Raw genomic sequence first — 21,280 nt, forward strand, 5'->3', positions numbered from 1 at the left:
AGCCGAATTCTTTCCAACCAGGCACAGCTGGGACCCTCCCAGGAGTCTGGCACTGATAATGGGCTAAGCCACTCTCTAGTCCCCTGCTCTCTGCTTGGGGACATTTCTCTGTTCAAGAAAGGCCTCCCACTGGGTGTGGTGGCACAGGCTTTTAATCCCAGCACTCAGGAGACAGAGGCAGGAGGATCACTGTGAGTTCGAGGCCAGCCTGGTCTACAAAGCGAGGTCAGGACAGCCAAAGCTACACAGAGAAAACCTGTCTCCAAACAAAACAACAACAACAACAACAACAACAACAACAACAAAAGGCCTCCCTCTGAAAGCCGTGTGGCCCCATAGGTATTCATAACCTTACTGCCTTGTTCCAGAAAGGCCTGCAGAGGGGTGAGTGGTGTGGCAGACAGACCTTAGCTGTCAAGGTATATGTTCAGTCAGAGTCTAAACTGTCTCAAACTCTGTTGAGATTAGGGCCCGGCATGGTGGCGCAGGTCTTTAATCCCAGCACTTGGGAGGCAGATGCATGTGGATCTCTGTGAGTTTGAGGCCACCCTGGTCTACAAAGCGAGTCCAGGATTGCCAGGACTACACAGAGAAACCCTGCCTCGAAAAACCAAAAATCAAAACAAAACAAAAAACAAAAAACCCCAAACCCAACAAACCCCCCTTAGTCAGTTATGTGACCACCATATAACTAGCTCTGAAAAACGAGAGCTGGAATCCAGGTGTGGTGAAGGCACAGCACACACATGGAATGTGCCTGTCAGTTAACACGGGAAGCCTGACAAAGAGTCACCTAGGACACACATCTCTGTGCATATCTGGGAGGGAAGTTCTAGACCCGGTTAATTGAGGTGTTGGTAGCTGCATCCCATGGGCTGGGGGCCTGGACTGAACACAAAGGAGAAAGGGAGCAGAGAGCCAGCACTCATCTGTAGTTTCTGACAGCAAATGCAGTGTGACCAGCTGCCTCATGCTCCTGCCACTGTGCTTTCCCTGCCACGGTGGACTGTACCCCCCAAACTGTGAGCCAAGGTAAATAAATCCCTCCTCCCTTAAGTTGTTTTGGTCAGGTGCTAGAGAGCAGAACTCAGAGGACATGTTCTATATCCAGTACACTGAGAGGGAAACACAGTCCAGCACTAAATCAAGACAGCGTTACCCTCTCCCCAGACCTCTAAAATATCAACCTGTGGCCGGGGCTGGGTCTTCAGTGAGGCCTGCCTCCTTCCTGGACAGCTGCCCTCATATCCTCACCTGTCCCTCATATCCCTTACCCAGCTGGGCCAGTTGCCTTTTAAGACTCGTTCCTCTGTAGAACCCTGGGAGGCCCCGTGCAATCGGCTCGCTGAGATGCCTCTCCTATTTGACAAAGAGTTTCCCAAAGGCAAGATCCCATCTCTGCCATCTCTGTGGTCCAGGCTGGGCACAAGTTCAGTGGACACATAGCAGGCAGTATGCTTGCCACGCTCATCTTTCTGTAATATACATGCTTTTCTTCCCATAGTGCACAAGTCACCTTAGGGGCATTCAGCACTGACTGTGTTTACATTTTCCAGTGGAGGACCTAGCCCAGAACATGAGGAAGAAGCAAGACATAAGTAACCTTGGCCTTATGAGGAGTAGACAGGTGAGATGGCTCAAGTGGATACAATAGCCTGTTGCTAAGGATACTGAGCTGAATTCAGTCCCTAGGACGCCCAGGTACATGGCAAAAAGCAACTCCTAAAAGTCCTTTGACCTCTACAACAAGTGCATCATGACACACATGCCAAGACACACACACACACACACAGACACACACAAAGACACACACACACACAGACACGCACACATACAGACACACAGACACACACACACACAGCTCTCGCAATATAACATCAACAAGAAGGTCCAGGAAATACATTGTAGGCCACACAACAAAAGCACAGTGAATTAGTTCTTTGGAAAAAGAGCAGTCCCAGGTCATCTCCCCAACAACCAGTTAGTTGTCTAAAAAGAAGAGAGGGTCCCACCATCCCTCAGGCAAGAGGGAGAGCAGGGCCAGATGTGCCAATAGCAAGGCTGTGTGGACACTAGTCTTGTGCCCAGCTGCCACAGCACACTGGAGGGGATGACTGCACTCTGTGGCTTTGTCTTTGTTGCTGGTGTGGTGCTGCTGCTAGTGCAGGGGATTGGACCTGGGAGCTACACTTCCAGGAAGTGCTCAACCATCAGTTACATTATCACCCTGGAAACAACGTTCCAGACTTATACGTGGTTGCTATGTCTAAGTACAGAAACACTGATGTGTGTCAATCGGAACTAAAGATCTCACCAGGAGCAAGAGTGTACAAACATAGACTTGAAGACAGGGTGAATTCAAGTCAGGCCCCAGCCTCTGCCAGTCAGCCCCAAGAAAAGGCAACACCCTCGGTGTCCGCCATGAGAGGACCTCCCATGCTCTGTTCCTGGTTTAAGTGAATCTCAGGTCTGCGGAAGTGAACCCGGCTCCAGCAGCGCGTGCTTGTGGGACATCCAGGATTTCTAGAAGGTGTGGGCACAAAGGACTCAACAACCACATCAGTGTGCACTGTGCTTCCAAAAATAAACTCCCAGGGACGGCACATAAGGATGAGCAGCTGAAGGCCCTCTCCTTCTCCCAGGGTGAGAGAAAGCTCCCCAAGACAGTCACTGGTTTTGACAGAGAAGGTAGCAGTGTTCTAACTACCCTCCACATGCCAAACCCTGGCTTTGGCAGGCTGCCTGCATCAGGGTGAACTGTAGGTTCGGCCCTGCGTTCTCTGTAACATAAGAAGTGAGATTATAATGTAAGCAAATAGAAAGCAAAAGTAAACACGGGCAACAGAAGAAAGGAAGGCACCGTGCTCAGTAGACAAGGTGGTTATCAGTGAAGGTGAGCAGGGCCAGCTGACCAGGGCCTCAGCTCACTTCCGGGTGGACGCACTCCGTCTAGATTCTGACTTGGCTTCTGTTTGGCTAGAAACACAAAAACTCTATCTCTTCATTGTTAAGGACGCAAGTGTCTAGCTAGGAAAGGGCGACTGTCATATGTAGCCGTGTCACAGATGTTTGTGCAATGAGATCTGGTGCCATGGGTAGGCTGGCCTTGATCTCTTGATCCGTCTGCACACCTCACTCTTTAAGGAAATGGGATCATGACTCAAGATACCGATGAGTGTTTGCCTAGAGATTAGGTTTCTTAATTTTAGGGCACAGAAGTTCTCGACATTTGGATCCCGTGTTTGGAGTGCACCAAGTTTGATTTGGCTCTGTCTCAGATGCAGCAGAACAACTGGGTGTGTAAAAAAATAAAAAATAAAAAAAATAAAGTAACAGGCATCCAAAACCAATGATGGAGGGAATCCAAGAGCTGGTCCCTAGGGCACCGGTAGCTTAGCTGCTGGATCATGTGGAGGCTAAAGAGGTGCTGATGCTGTCTTCTGGAACTGGCCAGGAGGGTGTCAACTAACAGCTGATACAGAGTCTTGGTGTCCATTAGAATAACGAGGGAGCTGGGCGTGGTTGCATATGCCTTTAATCCCAGCACTCAGGAGGCAGAAGCAGACAAATTTCTGTGAGTTCAAGGCTAGCCTGCTCTACACAGGGAGTTCCAGGTCAGCCAGGCCTACATAGAGAAACTGTGTCAATAATAATAATAACAATAATTAGCAATAACGATAACAATTGGGATGTAATCTGAATAAATTACAATAAAATGATACTAAAAGGGGATATAGAAATAATTAACAATAATAATAATAAATAACAACAAACAATAATAAAAGAGTAATGTCCCAGAATGGCAAAGATGGGAGCCGGGACTTAGAGGGGTGTGCAACCATGGGTCACCCCCCTGGACAGTATCTATCATCTAGTGAAGAGGGAGAGACCAGGAAGGCTCTGGCTCTGGAGGCTCCAAGTCTGGGCTAGTTCTGGCTCCTCAGCCAGCAGATGCTGAGGTAAAAATCTCTCCACGTCCATGCTTATTTTTCTCATGAGGAAAATTATAGGAAGGACAGAATGGAGAACATTAAGTTATTTTGGATTATAAAATCTTATCATTCATCCCAACCTGGTGAGTGGTTTTTTTCTGAAAAACAAAAACAAAAACAAAAAACCATACAAATAAGGGCTTCAAAACCCCTCAGGAGGGGAACATAGCAAGACCAGCATGCTCATGGCCAGTGAGACGGCTCAGCACGTAAGAGCACTTGCTGCCAAGCGTCATTACCTGAGTTCGCTCCCTGGGAACTGACTCCAAACACAGGGTCCTCTGACCTCTACACAGCTACTCACGTTCACACTAACTAACAATAAACACTGGGTAGACTGGGGACAGCAGAGACAAATGGTGAGGAGGGGAAGGGCTCCACGAGGGCAGGGTGGGGAGCGGCAGGGTACAGGCCCACTTTGAGGTGCTGCACAACAGTGGAACCAAGAGGCTGAGCCCCTCTCTGTTCTCCTAACTCCAGTGTCCACCTCTAAACACTGACAGCACCTGGCGGCCCAGGGCCAATGCTGGCTTAGCAATACAAAGCCCAAAGAGAACAGACTAAAAGCAGGCAGCAGCCCAGGATACAAGTCATTTTTACAGTAATTTAGATAGAGGCCTTTTTTTTTCCCCATTGAATTTAAATGGCCTCTTGTATCTAGTCAATGAAATGCAGTTAAACTACATTTTACTTTACTGTGTATGTGTCTCACATACAAAATAAGTAAATAAACAAATAATACTTTTATATTAGCATATTTCCTTCAACAGGACAAGGTAAAGGGGACACTTGTTCAGTTTTCCTTGGGACCAGCCACCTCACCTCACCAATATGAGCCCCTTTCCCCCACATAACACCTCTAGAAAACCTCAGAAGCTTGCCTAGTCCCATCCTCTGAGCAGCCTGCAAACCCATCTTCTGCTTCCAAAGGCAACTACTCTGCCATCCAACAGCAGCTGCCTTCAGGAGCCACACAGCTAGAGGGCAGGTGTCATGGCTGTCAAGGGATCAGCTTCCCAGTAAAAACTGATTCTGCCCCTCAGCCGCAGTGGCAGGAGCAGAGTGCCATCTAGAGCCAGGACATTGGGCTTGGCCCACCACGACAGTCCTATGTCCCTAGACATGGAAATGGCACTGGCCCCCTGATGGGGAGCACTCCTGTAGGCCCCATTAGTGGGGTTCAACCTGGGTGTACCTTCTAAGTCTGCCCATCCCGTTCCATGCTGCACCAACTTGCAGCCACAGTTTTCTCCCTCCTGTTTCGTCTTGCTGTCTGGACTGTCCACCCTGACCTTTCTAGCTAGCTCCAAGTTCCTAGTGCACCTTTGCTGGGAACCACACAGTGACCTTTGCTGTAATGAATTCAAATACACTTCAGGCTTGAAGGCTGCACTGCCCTTCTCCCACCTGGCCCTGGTCAGTGAGGAGTTTGTGTCATGGCAGTAGACTGTTGTCTTGGCAACTGGGAACGAGACCATCTAGGTTTCTGATTTTGATGCTATCTAGGTTTCTGATTTTGTTTGTTTGTTAAAAAGCAAGCATTTCCAAAGAAAATGGGGCTTCTGGTCAAATCCCAAGATCGGGCCCATGGAAAACTAGAGATTTGGAATCTGTGAGGATTTAGGTTTGTTACTCAGTAGCCACTGCTATTATTGCTGCTGTTGTCCGGGAACTGGAAGAGACACAGATAACCCTGTAATTGAGCCTGGGGCTACCAGATAAGGAAAAGCAAGGTCCGCCGAGGGGGAGTGACTTCTAGGTGCCTGTGTCGCTCTGCTGGCCTGGAGGCTGCAGAGGGCCACTGCTCAACACTGGGTTGTGGAGACAGGGCTGGCTGGGACTCTTACTTGGCACCTGAAGGAGGATACCAGCTCAGAACAAGCTCCCCTGGCTACAGTTATCTGTTCAAACACACCCCACTGCCGGGGAGGCCAGACAGCCAGTGCCAGGAAGCTTTCCTGTCTACTGTCAAGTAACTTTGGTCTGATTTTGCTTTTCTGATGCCTTGAGGTCACAACATATAACATTTAACTGGAAAAATATTTAAAAAGAAAAACTCTAGAGAAAAGACAGTTATTTAGGTAAAAATCCAATTTCCTCAAATCAGTCATACCTCCTAAAGCTGGATTCTGATGTCCAAGACACCAACATTGATGGCTTGCAAATACAAATGTTTGATGACATTACTGTGACAAGAAATGACACTATTATTTTCCTCTCTTATTTAAAAATATATTATTTTTCATTTAGTGCCCGCCATCCCCTCATCCCTCTCGTGTGTGCACATGCCATGGCGCCACAGTATAGGTATAGGCCCAAGGACAGCTTTTACAAGTTGATTCTCTCCTCACTCCCCGTGGGTCTGGGGGGACTGAGCATAGGCTGGCAGGCTCTGTAGAAAGAGCCTTGGCTCACTGAAGGACGGCCCTGTGTATTTTGTTTGTTTGTTTGTTTGGTTTGTTTTGTTTTTCAAGACAGAGTTTCTCTGTGTAGCCTGGCTGTCCTAGACTCACTTTATAGACCAGACTGGCCTTGAATTCAGTGATCCACCTGCCTCTGCCTCCCGAGTGCTGGGATTAAAGGTGTGTGCCACCATGCCGGGTTTGTATATTTTTGTTTTGTTTTGTTTTGGTTTTTGGCTTTTTGGGACAAGAGTTTCTCTATGTAACCTTGGTTGTCCTGGACTGCTGTGTAGACCAGGCTGGCCTCAAACTCACAAAGATCGGCCTGCCTCTGCCTCCCGAGCGCTGGGATTAAAGGTGTGCGCCACCACGCATGGTTCCCTTGAATGGTTTTTTGTTGTTTTTTGTTTTTTTTGTTTTTTTTCGAGACAGGGTTTCTCTATGTAGCCTTGGCTGTCCTGGACTCGCTTTGTGGACCAGGCTGGCCTCAAACTCACAGCTATCTGTCTGCTTCTGCCTCCCGAGTGCTGGGATTAAAGGCGTGCGCCACCACACCCGGCTCCCCTTGAATGTTTTTTAAGAGACAGGTCTCATTATGCTGCCCAAGCTGGCCTTGAAGTTTGGGGTTCAAGTGATCCCTCTGCCTCAGCATCCTGGTCACTGGGACTGCAGGTGTGAACCGCTATGCCTAGCTGACATTTTCCTCTTAGAGGGTGAATATAACTGAAAAGCCCTCCTCTCCCAACAAAACAAAACATTTAATGATTTGGCAGCTCCAGATTCCAGCGCTAGAGCTGGGGCTGGGTCCTTGGAGGCAAGGTCAGGGCCTACCTGCCTACACAGTGAGACCCTGCCTCAGAACAGAATAAACTACCCAGATAGATACTGCCCCGTCTCTCTTCCTCCATTCTCACATAGGTTGTATGAGGAAGAATGGAGCTCAGCTGTGTGGAGTGGGAGCAGCAGGTTCTACTGAGACGTCGGTTTTCAGTCTCCTCACATCTCACATGGCCTCAGACTCATGGCCTGCTTTCAGCTCTCTTATTAAACCTCCTGTACTCGCTGGTCAAACGAGAGACTCTATCAGCCCTCACAAACATGATGTGAAAGGAGAGGAGAGTGCACATATCAACCTCATGCCTTTAACATGTTTGCTGAATGCAAACACCAGCACTCCACACAGAAACTTCACGAATGCTACAGGTACGAAAATGCACCATTATCTGCCAACTAGGAGGCCAAGGTCCTGGCAGAGTTTACTTACTCAGAGGAACTACTAGAGAGCTGGGTCTAAGCTGACAAACACAATAGAGCCTGGGTTGGGGTCTCGCTCTGCATGTTGCATCTCGGTAGTGTTTGCCTCAAGCTGTGGATGGTTGCTGCCTGCAGCAGCGTTTTCAATGGGTCAGAAACATGTCCTGCACTCATGGCTCTTCTGGAAGGAGCCCATGACAGCTGGCATCCTGCCACCAGTCCTACCTTCCTGCCAGTGGACCTTCTGAAACTGGAGCTACTGATGGTTGTGTGGGTGCTGAGAAACTGGGTCCTCTGTAAGAGCCTCAAGTATTCTTAACTGCTAAGCTGCCTTTCAGGCACCCCTGCCCCGGGACTAAAGCAGACACACCCTCTGTATCTTTCTCTGCCTACCTCCCCATTACCCCCTGCACTGTGTGTGTGTATGTGTGTGTGTCATGTCACAGTGAACACGGGGAGCTCTAGTGGACAACTTTGAGACATTCCGCCTTCCACCTAGTTTCCACTGGGGTTTCTTGTACAGTTTGCTCTGTTGTAGAAGCTGGCCTTGCTGTCTGTGAGCTTACAGAGATTCTCCTGCCTCCGTCTCACATCTTGCTGCAGGGGTACCAGGAGCACACACACACATGCTATGAAGCCTGGCTCTGAGGATTTGAACTTGGGTCCTCATGCTTGTGTGGCAAGCCTTTTTTGCCTGCTGATTTCTTTAGTCCTCTAGCAGCCTTTAAGATGCATTTCAGTTGCCAAATGTTGGTTTCTAGGCACTGTCTTTCATTGCCACAATTCTATAGCCAGAGTCCATGTGGGACACTGACCCTGTGACAGGGGTGATGGATGGTGTTCCAGTCTCTTGGAACAGTTCTGTGAGAGCCAGCAGGACTCCTGGTTTTATCTCTCTTTAAGGCCTGGGCTTCCTTAGGAATATAAAGCTACCACCTGGAGCAAGTACTCTTGGAAGTGTTGATCAGACAGGAAAACAGACTCTGCCTTTGGGTGATGGACACAGACACCGGATCTAAAAGCAGCATGGATTGATCCCTTCAAAGCAAGTGTGGCATCACAAGTACTAAATGTAATGACAAGAAAATATAGTAAGACTAGAGAAAAATGAGGCCACAAGTATAGCCACCACATAAACTGCATGTGTCGAAGTGTTCTGCGCTAAGAATCAGACAGACAGGTCGGTTAAAACAAGAGGGACAGCTCAGTTGGTAAGGCTTCAGCACAAAGGCCCACATAAAGAAGCCAGGCAGGGCTGCCGAGATGGGTCCAACAAGAAAAAGCACTGGCTGTGCAAGCCCGATGACCTGAGTTTGATCGCTGGAGCCCTGAGTCGAAGGAGAGAACTGACTCCCCAAACTGTCCTCTGAGCTCCACCTGTGTGTATCCAGTGACATGAGCACATCCCCTCGCCCCAACATATACACTCATTAAAAATTAAAAAGCCAGGTGTGGTGGCACTTTCAGTACCAGGACTGGGGAGGTGGAGATAGGCAGATCTCTGGGGCTTTCTTCTCTGGCCAGCCAGCCTACCCTACTTGTCAAATTCCAGAGCCAGGCATGGTGGCACATGCCTTTAGTCCCAGCACTCGGGAGACAGAGGCAGGTGGGTCACTGTGAGTTCTAGGCCAGCCTGGTCTACAAAGTGAGTCCAGAACAGCCAAGGTTAAACAGAGAAACCCTGCCTCAAAAATAAATAAATAAATAAAAAATAAATAAATAAATAAATAAATAAAAATAAATCCAGGCCACTGAGAGACTCTGTCTCAAAATAAAGAGGAGCAGTACTTGAGAAACACCCAAGGCTGACTTCTTGCCTCCACAGGCACACATACGCACGCATAAATGCATACACACACACTAAGAGAAATATTGGAAGAGTTTTCAAGAAAAATGAAAACCAAACCCCAAACCTAAATATACAGATGCCTGAGGTGCTCCTGGCCACATGACAGCCAGAGGTTGCACGAGGAACGGCAAGGGCATAGAGTCAAGGTGAGCCCAGACACGCAAAGCAGAGAGGGCCTGCCAACACAGAACCTCAGAACACGATGTCCCCTTGGCACCCTCCGGTCACTGTGATGCTAGTAAGGCACCTTCCGGTTACAAGAGTCCCATCCTGACAGAATACCGAGAAACTTGTCTGAAGCAGGAAATTTTTTTGCCCACTGTTTTTCTGGGCAATTGAAGAGAACCACATACTTTCTAAATCATTTTTTCAAGAGAAAAAAAATTGTAGATTTTAACTTAGATTTAAGAGTCCACTGTAAAGGTTTTCAGTATCGGGAAGCCCAGTTTACAATGGCAGAAACAGCTGGATAGTAAGCATTCAACCATCACCTTAGCTTAGTTATACATTTAATAAATAAAAAAAAAAAATGTATGTGTATGGTATTTTCCCTGCATGTATGTTTGCATACCATGCCATGCCTAGTGCCCTCAGAGATCAGTAGAGGGTGTCAGATCTCTTGGAACAGGAATTACAGATGGTCGTGAGGTGCTATATAGGTGTTGGGAATCCAACCGTTCTGGAAGAGCAGCCAACTCTCTTAACCACAGAGGCATCTCTCCAGCCCCCTTGGCTCCCTTTAATCTCACTCCAAGCTTGTCTTTTGTCATTAAAACTGTTACCACCACCTGTCAGGTGTGTCTAACCTTCTGGCATTGTCATATTTAATACTGTTATCTACAAAGTGCATGCTTGAGAACGGCACAATTGAGTTAAAAAAAAAGTGTGTGTGGTGGGGGGCAGGGGGCAGGGTCCAGCAGGTAAAGGTGCTTGCTGAAACTTGGTGGCCGGGGGTTGACCACTGGTCTCCACGGTGGGAGGAAAGCACTGATGATGTCCAGTAACCTGCCGTCTATCTCTAACTGTGCGCACATGCACATAAACATATGCACACATACGATGCAGTATTTAAAAAAACATCTCTCTCTCTCTCTCTCTCTCTCTCTCTCTCTCTCTCTCTCTCTCTCTCACACACACACACACACACACACACACACACACACACACACACACACAGCTATCGTTTTAAGTACGTTTATGATTTTGTGTTGGATTGCATTTACAGCATTTGGACTCTGGAGTCCAAACTGCTGTTGGGACACACCTGAATCCTAGATATAAAACACCACCAATTTAATTTCACTTTAGTTTTCCATCACTGACTCTCACTAAGGACAAGTTATTTAAAAACAAACTTGGTGCAAGATAGCTTGTCCCTCAGAAGAGACCCAAGGCCTGGCCCATATTTGTTCTGCTCTGAACTCCCGGGCAGGCTTTCTGGGCCCTTCCTTCCCCATCTGAGAACAATGAAGTAGACCACAGTTAGCCTCACATGTTCAAGTGAGCTGCTGCAGTGGAAAACTTTCTGTCCAAACGTGAGTGCCACCAGGCCAGCTTTTAGAGATAGTCACTTGTTGGAAATATTCCTAGAGTCTGTGTGCTGTGCACTGTAAAGGGCCCAGCAGAAAGAGACAGAGACACCCTTCCTCCAGATGACGTTTTGAGGAGGTCAAGGCAGTTAAGTGCACTAACAGCCAAACCACGGCTGGGAGGAAAGCTAGCCTGAGGTCTCATTCCCTTAGCAAACATCAGAAGTGCCCTACTCATAAGCCCTCATCCACAAGATGCTCACAACAGTCGGGCAGAACCAAGAGGGTGCACTGGACAAGCGGTCATGGCTCAGTGAGGTCATACTCACTTGCCATCTTGAGTTTGCTGCAGTTCTAAATCTACCATTCTGGTTCCCACAGTACCTGTTGGGGGAGGTTGTTACTGGACTCGTTTGTGCATGTGTGTGCATGCAGGTCAGAGGTCAATCTCTGTGTCAGTCCTCTGGAGCTGTCCATCCTCCCCTCACTCCCATCCCACCCCTTGCCCCCGCCATCCCTCCCTCCCTCCCGTCCACCCTTTAAGATAGGGTCTCCTTTGCACTGGGTTACTGCGTTTTTAATGTGGGTTCTGGAGATCAATTAAGCCCTCACGCTTGCACAGCAGGCACTTTATTATCTAGGCCATGTTGCCAGGCCTGAACTCACTCTTTGAGGACAGCTCCTTACACTCTACAGGCCTCTAGCCTCTCTATGGAGTAGTGAGCCGCAGGGGCTCAATAGGTCAGGAGCAACTGGCCAGTGACTGCTGAGGTGCCAGGACCTGGGAGCCACAAAGGCACTCTGTGAGCACTTCAGGCATGTCTGTGATGTCACCCCAGGCCTCATAAGGCGGGGAGGGCCTCATAAGCTTAAACATGTATTTTGCGTCCTGTCATCTTCCACCCAGTCCTGCTGGCACATGGCCACAGGGCCAGCTTACCTCCTTGTGGGAGTCTTTGTGGGCCTCCAGGGTCTTCATGATCGTCAGTTCGGCATAGTTTTTGAATCTTGCTGGCTGGTTTCTCAGAATCTCCCGTAAAACTCTCAGTGCCAGGGCTCGAATGGAATGCTAGGTGTGAAAGGAAAGGAAATGTCACTGAACAGTGCATGGCCCTTGTCCATGCCCACAGGCTTGCTGCAGATGGTCTGGCCTCTTATAAGCCCATCAACATGGATCTCAAAACTACTCTACATGGGCTGGATAGTCAACTCCAAGGTGTGACGCATGGTGACATCTTCAGGACCCAGGACCGGGAGAGGCTGGCAACGGCCTCTAGAACGATCACATGGAGATGGCACCTAGCTCACTGTTGGCTCCCTGGCCTTTCTAGACTCACTGAAGCTTGGGTTCGTGAGTCACCCTTGTGTGAAGCACACACAGGGATGAGAGTGTAAATATGGCCTGCCAGGCTGTGAACTCTCTGAGGTCAGCCGGAGACCTGTGTCTGTTCCTGACCTTCTGGGTGATGAGGTCACCCATGAAACAGGCCTCAAGCTGTTAAGGCCCCAGTCATGTGTCTGGAGGAAAGCCATTCCAAACAGACGCCTAATCTCAAGAAAAGAGAGCGGAGTTTACTGCAAACAGAGCCAAGAAGCACATCCTGATTCCTTGTCACTCAACTGTGCACTGTGCAAACTCACACAGAAAGCACCTGCCCTCTGTGTGACATCATCCCGCAACCCCCAGAGTGCAGCCAAGTGTAGCTGCCTCCACTGACAGTGCGTTGAAGAAGAGTTAGTGTGGACCTTTCCCTGCCATTACCTGTCTTTACTTATCCCTTTAATCCTGGGAGCCAGAAAACAACTCCAGGGCAGCTTGTATTGCTCTCTCTTTCTCCACTTACTGCTGCCATCAGTCACCACCACTGTGACCCTGGGTCTGACCTATGACCTCTCACTGTGCTAGCTTCTTGGAACTCGACCCTTAGCAAGTAATGGTCCTTAATTCTGTGTCAGTGGCCTGCTCCACAAGTAGAAGGCGGGAGTCTTCTTTTCTTCCCCGAGATAGATCTCTCTGTGTTAGCCTTGGCTGTCCTGGACTCGCTTGGTAGACCAGGCCGGCCTCGAACTCACAGTCTCTGCCAACCGAGTGCTGGGATTAAAGGCATGCACCACCACGCCCAGCTTGAAGGCAGGAGTCTTAATAGGTCACTTCCCTCATCTGTACTCACCCCTACCAATGTTAGCAATTAAGAATCAGGTATAAACGGCACATGCCTTTAATCCCAGAGATAGGTGGATCTCTGTGAGTTCGAGGACAGCCTGGTCTACAAAGCTGTCCAGGACAGCCAGGGCTCTGTTACACAGAGAAAACTCTGTCTGGAAAAAACAAAATAAAAAGAATAAGGTATAACCACATCCCAGGCATGCTTCAAAGCCTTGTCTGTCACATTCCAATGTCCCAGAATAAAGCCTTTGTTATAACTATTAACACATCTTGGGAACCTGTCATTTGCCCTGTGTACATTAGGGCAACAGACACAGGCACAGGGTGAACTGGATGAAATTTCCTAAAATGCGGCAGGCACTTAGTAAGGTCTTTAAAAATATATACTCTGGGCAGGCAAGGTGGTTTAGTGGAAAAGGCGTTTGCCACTAAACTCAGTGAACTGAGTTTAATCCCAGAAACTCACATGAAGGAAGAGAGTCTTGCAAACTGCCCCCTCACCACACAGGTGCTGTGGTATGTCTCCACATATGTCCACACAAAATGAATAAATTAGTTAAAAAATTTAAAAACAGACTTTTCAATTTCTTTATTTCACATGAAATAAAAGTGAAACTCACGGGAAGATGCTTATGGGAGGCCACCTCCTACACTAATAGGGTTTAGGGAAAATTCTGTATTATGCTTTCTAGGTGCAGGAAGGTGTGTAGTTCACTGGTTGGGTGGACACCAGCTACAGGGAGACTGGGGTCTGCATGAGAGCTAATGTGGCTGTCACAGGCTACTGAGTGCTCAGGAACTCTGTGGGACCCAGATGAGTACTTGAATCAGTGTAGGCCAAGCACATGACCCACAAAGGAAAGCTGGTCACCCCTGCTCAGGAAAGGCACCGTAACGCCACCATGTGGAAGGGACTGTGTAAAATGCCTACGTCTTTGTCTCCAAGTGTCTCCAGCAGCAGCAGCAGGATAGTCTTGAAGTGCTCCTCCCACACGCCCAGGCTGTCCTCCCTGGTGATCTTGAGCAGCTCCAGCAGTGCTCCCTTCCGCTCCTCCACACGCTCGTTGTGGTTAGACAGCTCTTTCAGCAGGTCAGCCACCAGGTCCGAGTGGTCAATGGGCACTGGGGAGACACACATGGCACCTCAGATGCTGGCCACAGAGTTCCTGCCATGTCCTCTCCTACTCTGCCCTGCTGGGCTGCCAGCTTCCCCTTGTGCACCTCTGACATTCTAACTGTGCTGTGAGAACAGATTGTCAGGCCAGCTGCACAACACCAGTGTCCTGTGAGTCTTCCCTTCCTTATCATTTTTCCCTTTCCATTTTTACATAGATTAAAAATATATATATTCATGTGCTTGAGACCCATTTTTTTTTTAAACCAAACTCTCTTTTACTACCACAGTCTTGAACTATTGAATAGCCTCTTACCTGGAGACAAACCATTGCAGTACACACATTCTCCCAAGGCCCTCCCCTTCTCACATCTGTCCATGTCCAGGGCACACATTCCCAAGGCCCTCTCATCACTTTTACACTGTCTAATGTGCTCCATTCTTTTTTTTTTTTTCGAGACAGGGTTTCTCTGTGTTAGCCTTGGCTGTCCTAGACTCACTTTGTAGACCAGGCTGGCCTTGAACTCACAGCGATCCGCCCACCTCTGCCTCCCGAGTGCTGGGATTAAAGGCGTGCACCACCACCGCCCGGCTTTATGTGCTCCATTCTTAGCTGTGCAGAGCTTGGGAACCAACATATTTCTTTAGCTTCTGAGATGGGGGTGGGGGGGGGGTGGGCGCACATTCAGCAGTTCAAAACCCTGAGGGCTTGTCCTTTCTCCATGAGTCTTTCAGTGCACAGGTGGTGGGCAAACATAACTGACACTCTAGTCTCTGGCTGAAGATCAATAACAGAGAAGTAAGTGGTGAAGCAAATCGACAAGCAAAGGAAGAAATCTTCCACTTCCTCCAGAAAGCACAGGTTACAGAGAACAGTGGCCACCCCAGGCTTATGGCCCGGGGCCTAGCACTTGACAAATCCAGGGAAAACAGTGCCAGGAATGGTTTTTGACCCCTGATGCCACTTCTGTTCTGGACACCTGGAGAACTGTCTGCTACCTCAGAACTCCACAATATCCCTTTATTCCCTTCGTGCCTCGAACCTGCCTCTCACAGCAGCCCGCTCCAAAGTGCACTTTTCTATAACCCAACAGCCTGGAGCAACCATGCCAAGAAGTGAGCCTTGCCTTCCTCCTGGCAGGACGATGACCCAAGTATTTCATAATTACAGAAAGTATTCCAGCAGGTGTTAATTATTTAGAATTCTAATTTACATAATTCTCCACTCAAACACTATTAAAACAAAACAGATTTATAATTTAAAGAAACAAAATCACATGAAGTTGCAATAGGACAAAGCAAGTGAATATAATGAATGAGGTAAAAAAAGAAAAACTTAAGTTGCTGGTATAAACACCATTAAACCAATAGAGTCACTGGCTGGTCACTTGCTAGCGGACACTGGTCTTAGATTTTGCTTTGGTCCTGGAGATTGAATCCAGGGCCTCACAGTGCTGAGCATAACTCAATCCCTGAGACACATCCCTATGTTATATTTTGGGCAAGTATCTTTCTGAATCTATTTGCTGACCCATAAAGTAAGAACAACTGTCTCTAATCTCAGAGCTAATGGCCATATGGTTCTTAGTTTGGTGCCAAGCATACGGTAAGGCAGGTAAGTGCTCAGATCCCTGCCTCCTACCTCTGCCACAGCATGGCAAGACCCTGGGTGCCACACTGACTAAGGAAGAGGGAAGCCCTGTGCACAGGACCTCACCTTCATGGCTAAGAGAGCTGGGATAGTGTAGGTTGAGATCTTCACAGAAAGCAAGCATAAGACTCCTATGCCCTGTCACATGTCCTGGTCAACCACTCCACTCAAGAAGCCCCAGCAGCAGAGCCACCATGGGCAGACTGTGTAGGCTTGCCGAGGCCAAGCCCACACAGGCTTCTGCTCACAGGGGCCTTCCCACATAATCAGAACTGAGTAGATGCTGGACCAGGACAGAGTCCATGTTTCTCTTTGTGTCTGAGAGGGCACACAGGTGTGGGATGACAGAGGAAGTGTGTAGGTGCAGAGAAGGGATGGACAAGCAGACAGACCATCTCGGAGCTGCTCCATGTCATCGTCAAACACTGCCTCCTTCAGAGCCGTCTTGTCATAGGTGTTGATGGTGTCCGAGTAGGGATATGGGTTGTACTCCCGTGCTCTTTGCCCTGGAAAGGCACGTGGAGGCTGTGTGTTGAGCAGGGAGGTCTTGTTGTCCAAAGCTGTCCTGCCTCCTTCTACCTCGCCACCTCCACGGCCCTCGGTGGCAGGAGAGGCTGCTCCCCCATCTCGGGACACCTGGAACACAGCACACAGTCATTCTAGAACCTTCCAATACAGCTGTTCATTTTTTCATGTTCCATCCTTCCTTCCTTCCCCCCCCTTCCTTTCACAGGGCCTCACTGTGTAGTCCTGGCTGTCCTGGAACTCACTTTGTAGACCAGGCTGGCCTTGAACTCAAGAGATCCACACAGTCCCCCATGTGCTGGGATTAAAGGTATGGACTACCACTCCTGGCCCACATTTTTTCTTTGATGTTTAGAAATTTCTTAGAGGGGCCACAGATTTGTAAGCTAGCTGATGACCGAAGAACAGCTATTTAATTTTACTTAGTGTGTGTGTGTGTGTGTGTGTGTGTGTGTGTGTGTGTGTGTGTGAGAGAGAGAGAGAGAGAGAGCGCACGAGTGCCCAAAGAGCTCCATGCTACTGGAGTTTCTCTCTAAACAGAACATTCCTGCGTCTGCTTATCTCCTGAGCTTGTTTTCCTTTGTTACTTGGTGACTCACTGGACTTCAGAGTTATCTGAAGAGCTCCTTGGAAAGGGAGGGGTACATCTGTCACTGTCCATCCTTCAGAATCCTGTGGCCTCTGCTCCAATGCCACCAGGAGGGGCTTCTCAAAGGGAACTTGATAATTCTTCCATGGAGAATGCTCAGAGCCTGAAGCACTCTGAACAGCTACAAATCAGCCCCTTGGCCTGTAGATATTTTGAGGTAATCATAAGGGTGAGCCAATTATCTCCAATCTCCCTCTAACCTGTGCCACGGAGAGCATCTCCCACACCACACTCTTTCTTCCATTTTCTGGATGCCTAGTACTGAACTTTGTTCTTTCTCCTATGTCTGTCTTAACAGTTGTCTCTGAATGGTCTCTGGCATGTTTTCCGAGACAGGGTTTCTCTGTGTAACCTTGGCTGCCCTGGACTCGCTTTGTAGACCAGGCTGGTCTCGAACTTACAGAGATCCACCTGCCTTTGCCTCCTGAGTGCTGGGATTAAAGGCATGCGCCACCACGCCCGGCTTGCTGGCTAGCCTTATGCCAACTCCACATAACCTAGAGTCATTTGGGAAGAGGGAGAAGCTCAACTGAGAAAACGCCCCTAGCAGATTGGCCTGTGGTTAATGTAAGAGGGCCCAGGCCACTGTAGGTGATGCCACCCTTGGGCTGGTGGCCCTGGGTGATGTAAGAAAGCAGGCTGAGCATCAGCTCCTGACCTGACTCCCCTCAGGAATGGACTGTGCCACGTAAGCAGAAAGAAACCTTTTCTTCCCCAAACTGCTTCTGCTCATGGTGTTCTATCATAGCAGGAGACAGTAACAAAGACATCATGTCAGGCCTTAACCTCAGTGCCGTAGCCTGCTCAGCCTCTATATGACAGTACTATGAGGACAAGCCTGGGCTAAGAGCTGGCCACGAGCAGCCTATTTCCTCACCTGGACATGACTTCCAGGAATCCAGAATGTACTTGGTGATCCCACAAAATTGTATTTGTGCTGCTAACAAGATATAACTCTTATTCTATGTTTATATGTGTTTAAAAGTTGTAGTAAATAAACATAACCTATCATTTCCACCATCCATAAACATACGGTTCAGACATTAAATACATTCACTATGTTGTGTAACCCTCAACACCATGTACACCCCAAACTTTCCCATTATCCCTGCAGAAAACCCCACACCCAATAAATAACAACTGCCCTGCCCCATGAACCTGGACTGCATTCTCTACAAACTTGTCTATGCTAGGTATCTCATATAAAGGAAACAAGAAAAGATTTGCCCTTTTGCAAGTGGCTTATTTCACTTGGCACTATTTAAAGTTCGCTTAGGTCATAGCACAGTACAGATTTCTTCCCTTTCAAAGGCTGCCTGTCACATCTTTACCCATGTTCCTGCTGACCCACACTGGGGTTGGGTTCGCCTTGGCTACCGTGACTAATGCTACTGTAAATGCTGGTCTACAGATACCCACACTTGCAGCTTGGTGGGGACGGTTACACAACATAGTGAATACATTTAACACTGCACATCTCTGTGCATATACTTCATGAAAGATCTGGAATGCATCTGTCATTGACACGTAGAAATAAGAGTTTACGCTATATTTAAGATACAGAGAATAAATATCCTGCACCTTCACAAAATCAGACCAACAAAGTGTAGACTGTGCCTGAACAGCAGAGTACTGAGTAGAAGGTAGGAGGGCTACAGTGGAATGTCACTGATGAAGTGGGCTTGGAAACTCATAAGGGGGCTGGAGAGATGGCTCAGCAGTTAAGAACGTGAATTGCTCTTGCAGAGGACCTAAGTTCAACTTCAGGAACTCATGCTGGGCAGCTCACAACCACATGTAACTCTAGCTCCAGAGGATCTCCAACGGCCTCCCCTGGACTCTCTGGGTATAAAGCAAACATGCAGGCAAAACACTCATACACAGAAAGTAGTAAGTTAATAAAAAATTCAAAAAACAAATCTTTTTTGGTTTTGTCTTGTTTTGTTGGCTGTCCTGGACTCACTCTGTAGTCCAGGCTGGCCTTGAACTCAGAGATCCACCTGCCTCTGCCTCCCGAGTGCTGGGATTATAGGCATGCGACACCATACCTGGCTTATAAAAATAAATCTTAAAAACTTAACACTAAGCTACACTTTAGTGGAAATGCTTCTTGTTTGTTTTTTTGAGGGTTTCTTTGTGTAGCCTTGGCTGTCTTGGACTTACTTTGTAGACCAGGCTGGCCTTGAACTCACAGCAATCACCTGCCTCTGCTTGCTGATGGCTGGGATTAAAGGCGTGCACACCACTGCTCAGCTTGGAATTGTTTCTTTAGAAAACTTTATTATTATTGTTTATTATTATTATTATTATTATTAGTGATGGTGGTGGTGGTGGTGATGGTGGTGGTGGTGGTGGTGTGACTTCCCAGAGTCAGTTCTCTCCCCACCTTTGTGTTTCAGGATTGAGCTGAGCAGTATTTCTACTCTGTGAGGCAACTTAGCCCTCCAATCTTACTTTTCTGTGTGTATTTCTTTTCTGTCTTCTCTACATGTAGATTTTGCAAAGACGGGAATTCCAGTATGCGTACATTTGACAGTTTGTTTTCCTCACCACATAAGCAATGTAGATGTAGATAAAGCTTTGCGGCTAGCATGTGTAATTGCACCACTATTTCTTACTCGCGCCTTAATAAAATGGAATCAACTTTTTCCCAAAGGCTGCAGATAATATTGAAACATGCTACTTTGTGGAAATAATACTGTTCTTTCCTTTTGCTGAGTCCTTTGAATAAGTTACTAGCAAAGCTGACCATCCCTCTTGTTAAATACAGTCTCAGTGACTGCCAGACAGTCCCATTAATCTCAGAGCACCTGCATTCACCTCTGTATCACAGTCTCTTACAGTCAGTGTTATGTCTGCAGAAAGCAAGAACCTGTATACCTGGTGCTGCACTTCTGTAATTGCTTGACCCTTTCCCACCCTAACATTTTCCACACTGTCATTTCTTGTGTGAGCCATCGCCCACCAGCTCTGCTTTGCATCTTTGCCGTCTTGGCAAGCTCAGCTTAGCTGAAATGTGTCTGCATTGGTTAGTGTTTGTCCCCCTGATACCGACGGGCAACGCATGGGAAATGGGAAGCTCGGCTGGGGAACTTCCTCTGTCAGACTGGGCTGTGGGCAAGTCTGTAGGGCATTTCCTTGATTAATGATTGATCAAGTGGTGCCACCCCGTGACAGGTAGTCCTGGGTTGTGTAAGAAAGTCATGGGGCTGGGTGGCAGTGACTCATGCCTTTGATCCCAGCACTCAGGAGGCAGAGACAGGTAGATCTCTAAATTTGAGGCCAGCTTGGTCTACAGAGTGAATTCTGGGACAGCCAGGGCTTTCACAATTAGAAACTCTGTCTCTGGGGCGGGGGAGACAAAACTAACAAACAACAAAAAAAGCTTCGGGAAGATTCTAGTAGTGTTCCTCTGTGGTCTCTACTCCAGTTTTTGTTTCCAGTTTCTTGTCTTGGCTTTCCTCAATGATTGACTTACATTGTAAAATGAAATAAACCTTTTCCACTCTGTCTTATTTTTGGATTTCTGTTGCAGTGAGAAAGCACCATGACCAAAACAACTTGGTGAGAGTGGAAAGTGGGGGAATGCCAACATTCACTCTTTCAGTGCCTCTCAAGCCTCTACCCTGGCCTTAGTCATTGACCTAAACTCCTAAAACCACTGGTTTCTAAGTTTGCTTAGTTGAACCACGGGCCCTGCCATGCATCCACACCCATAGTTAAGTCTACCATGTTCTGATCATGGTTACAGCACGCTTGCTGCTCATTTTCTTCTCCTTCTCAGACTCACAAGCCCAGGAGACTTCTGGCCTTTTTGTTAACTTCTTTTCCTCAAGGGCAGTTGCTTCTCAACCTTCCTAATGCTGTGGCCTTTAATACAGTTCCTCGTGTTGTACTTACTTCTGATCATAAAATTATTTTTGTTGCTACTTCATAACTGTAATTTTGCTACTATTGTGAATTGAAATGTAAATATTTGATATGCAGGATGGTCTGTGATACCTCCTCCCCCAAAAGGGTTATTTGATCTCCAGGCTGAAAACTGCTGCTCTAGGGTCAGCCTCCCTAGAGCTGGGCTCTCAGCCATATTCCAACATGCCAAGCTTTCATTCTATGGACCAGGCTGGCCTCAAACCCAGAGATCTGCT

At 47.9% G+C, this 21,280-nt stretch overlaps 1 protein-coding gene across 6 annotated transcripts in view; it reads right to left on the bottom strand.

The window, feature by feature from the left end:
- The window catches only part of CLASP1 (cytoplasmic linker associated protein 1), a 220,730-nt gene that overhangs the window by 10,867 nt on the left and 188,583 nt on the right, over positions 1–21,280 (bottom strand). For all 6 annotated transcript variants that reach the window (XM_084774619.1, XM_084774618.1, XM_084774616.1 and 3 more), the window contains 3 exons: positions 16,351–16,594; positions 14,125–14,315; positions 11,967–12,095 (listed from right to left, as the gene is read on the bottom strand). In XM_084774619.1, coding sequence (XP_084630745.1) covers positions 11,967–12,095; positions 14,125–14,315; positions 16,351–16,594 — 564 coding nt within the window. The remainder of the gene's footprint in view (positions 1–11,966; positions 12,096–14,124; positions 14,316–16,350; positions 16,595–21,280) is intronic.

This window comes from Acomys minous (genome assembly GCF_964271855.1).
Source record: "Acomys minous genome assembly, chromosome: 1".
NCBI lineage: Eukaryota > Metazoa > Chordata > Mammalia > Rodentia > Muridae > Acomys > Acomys minous.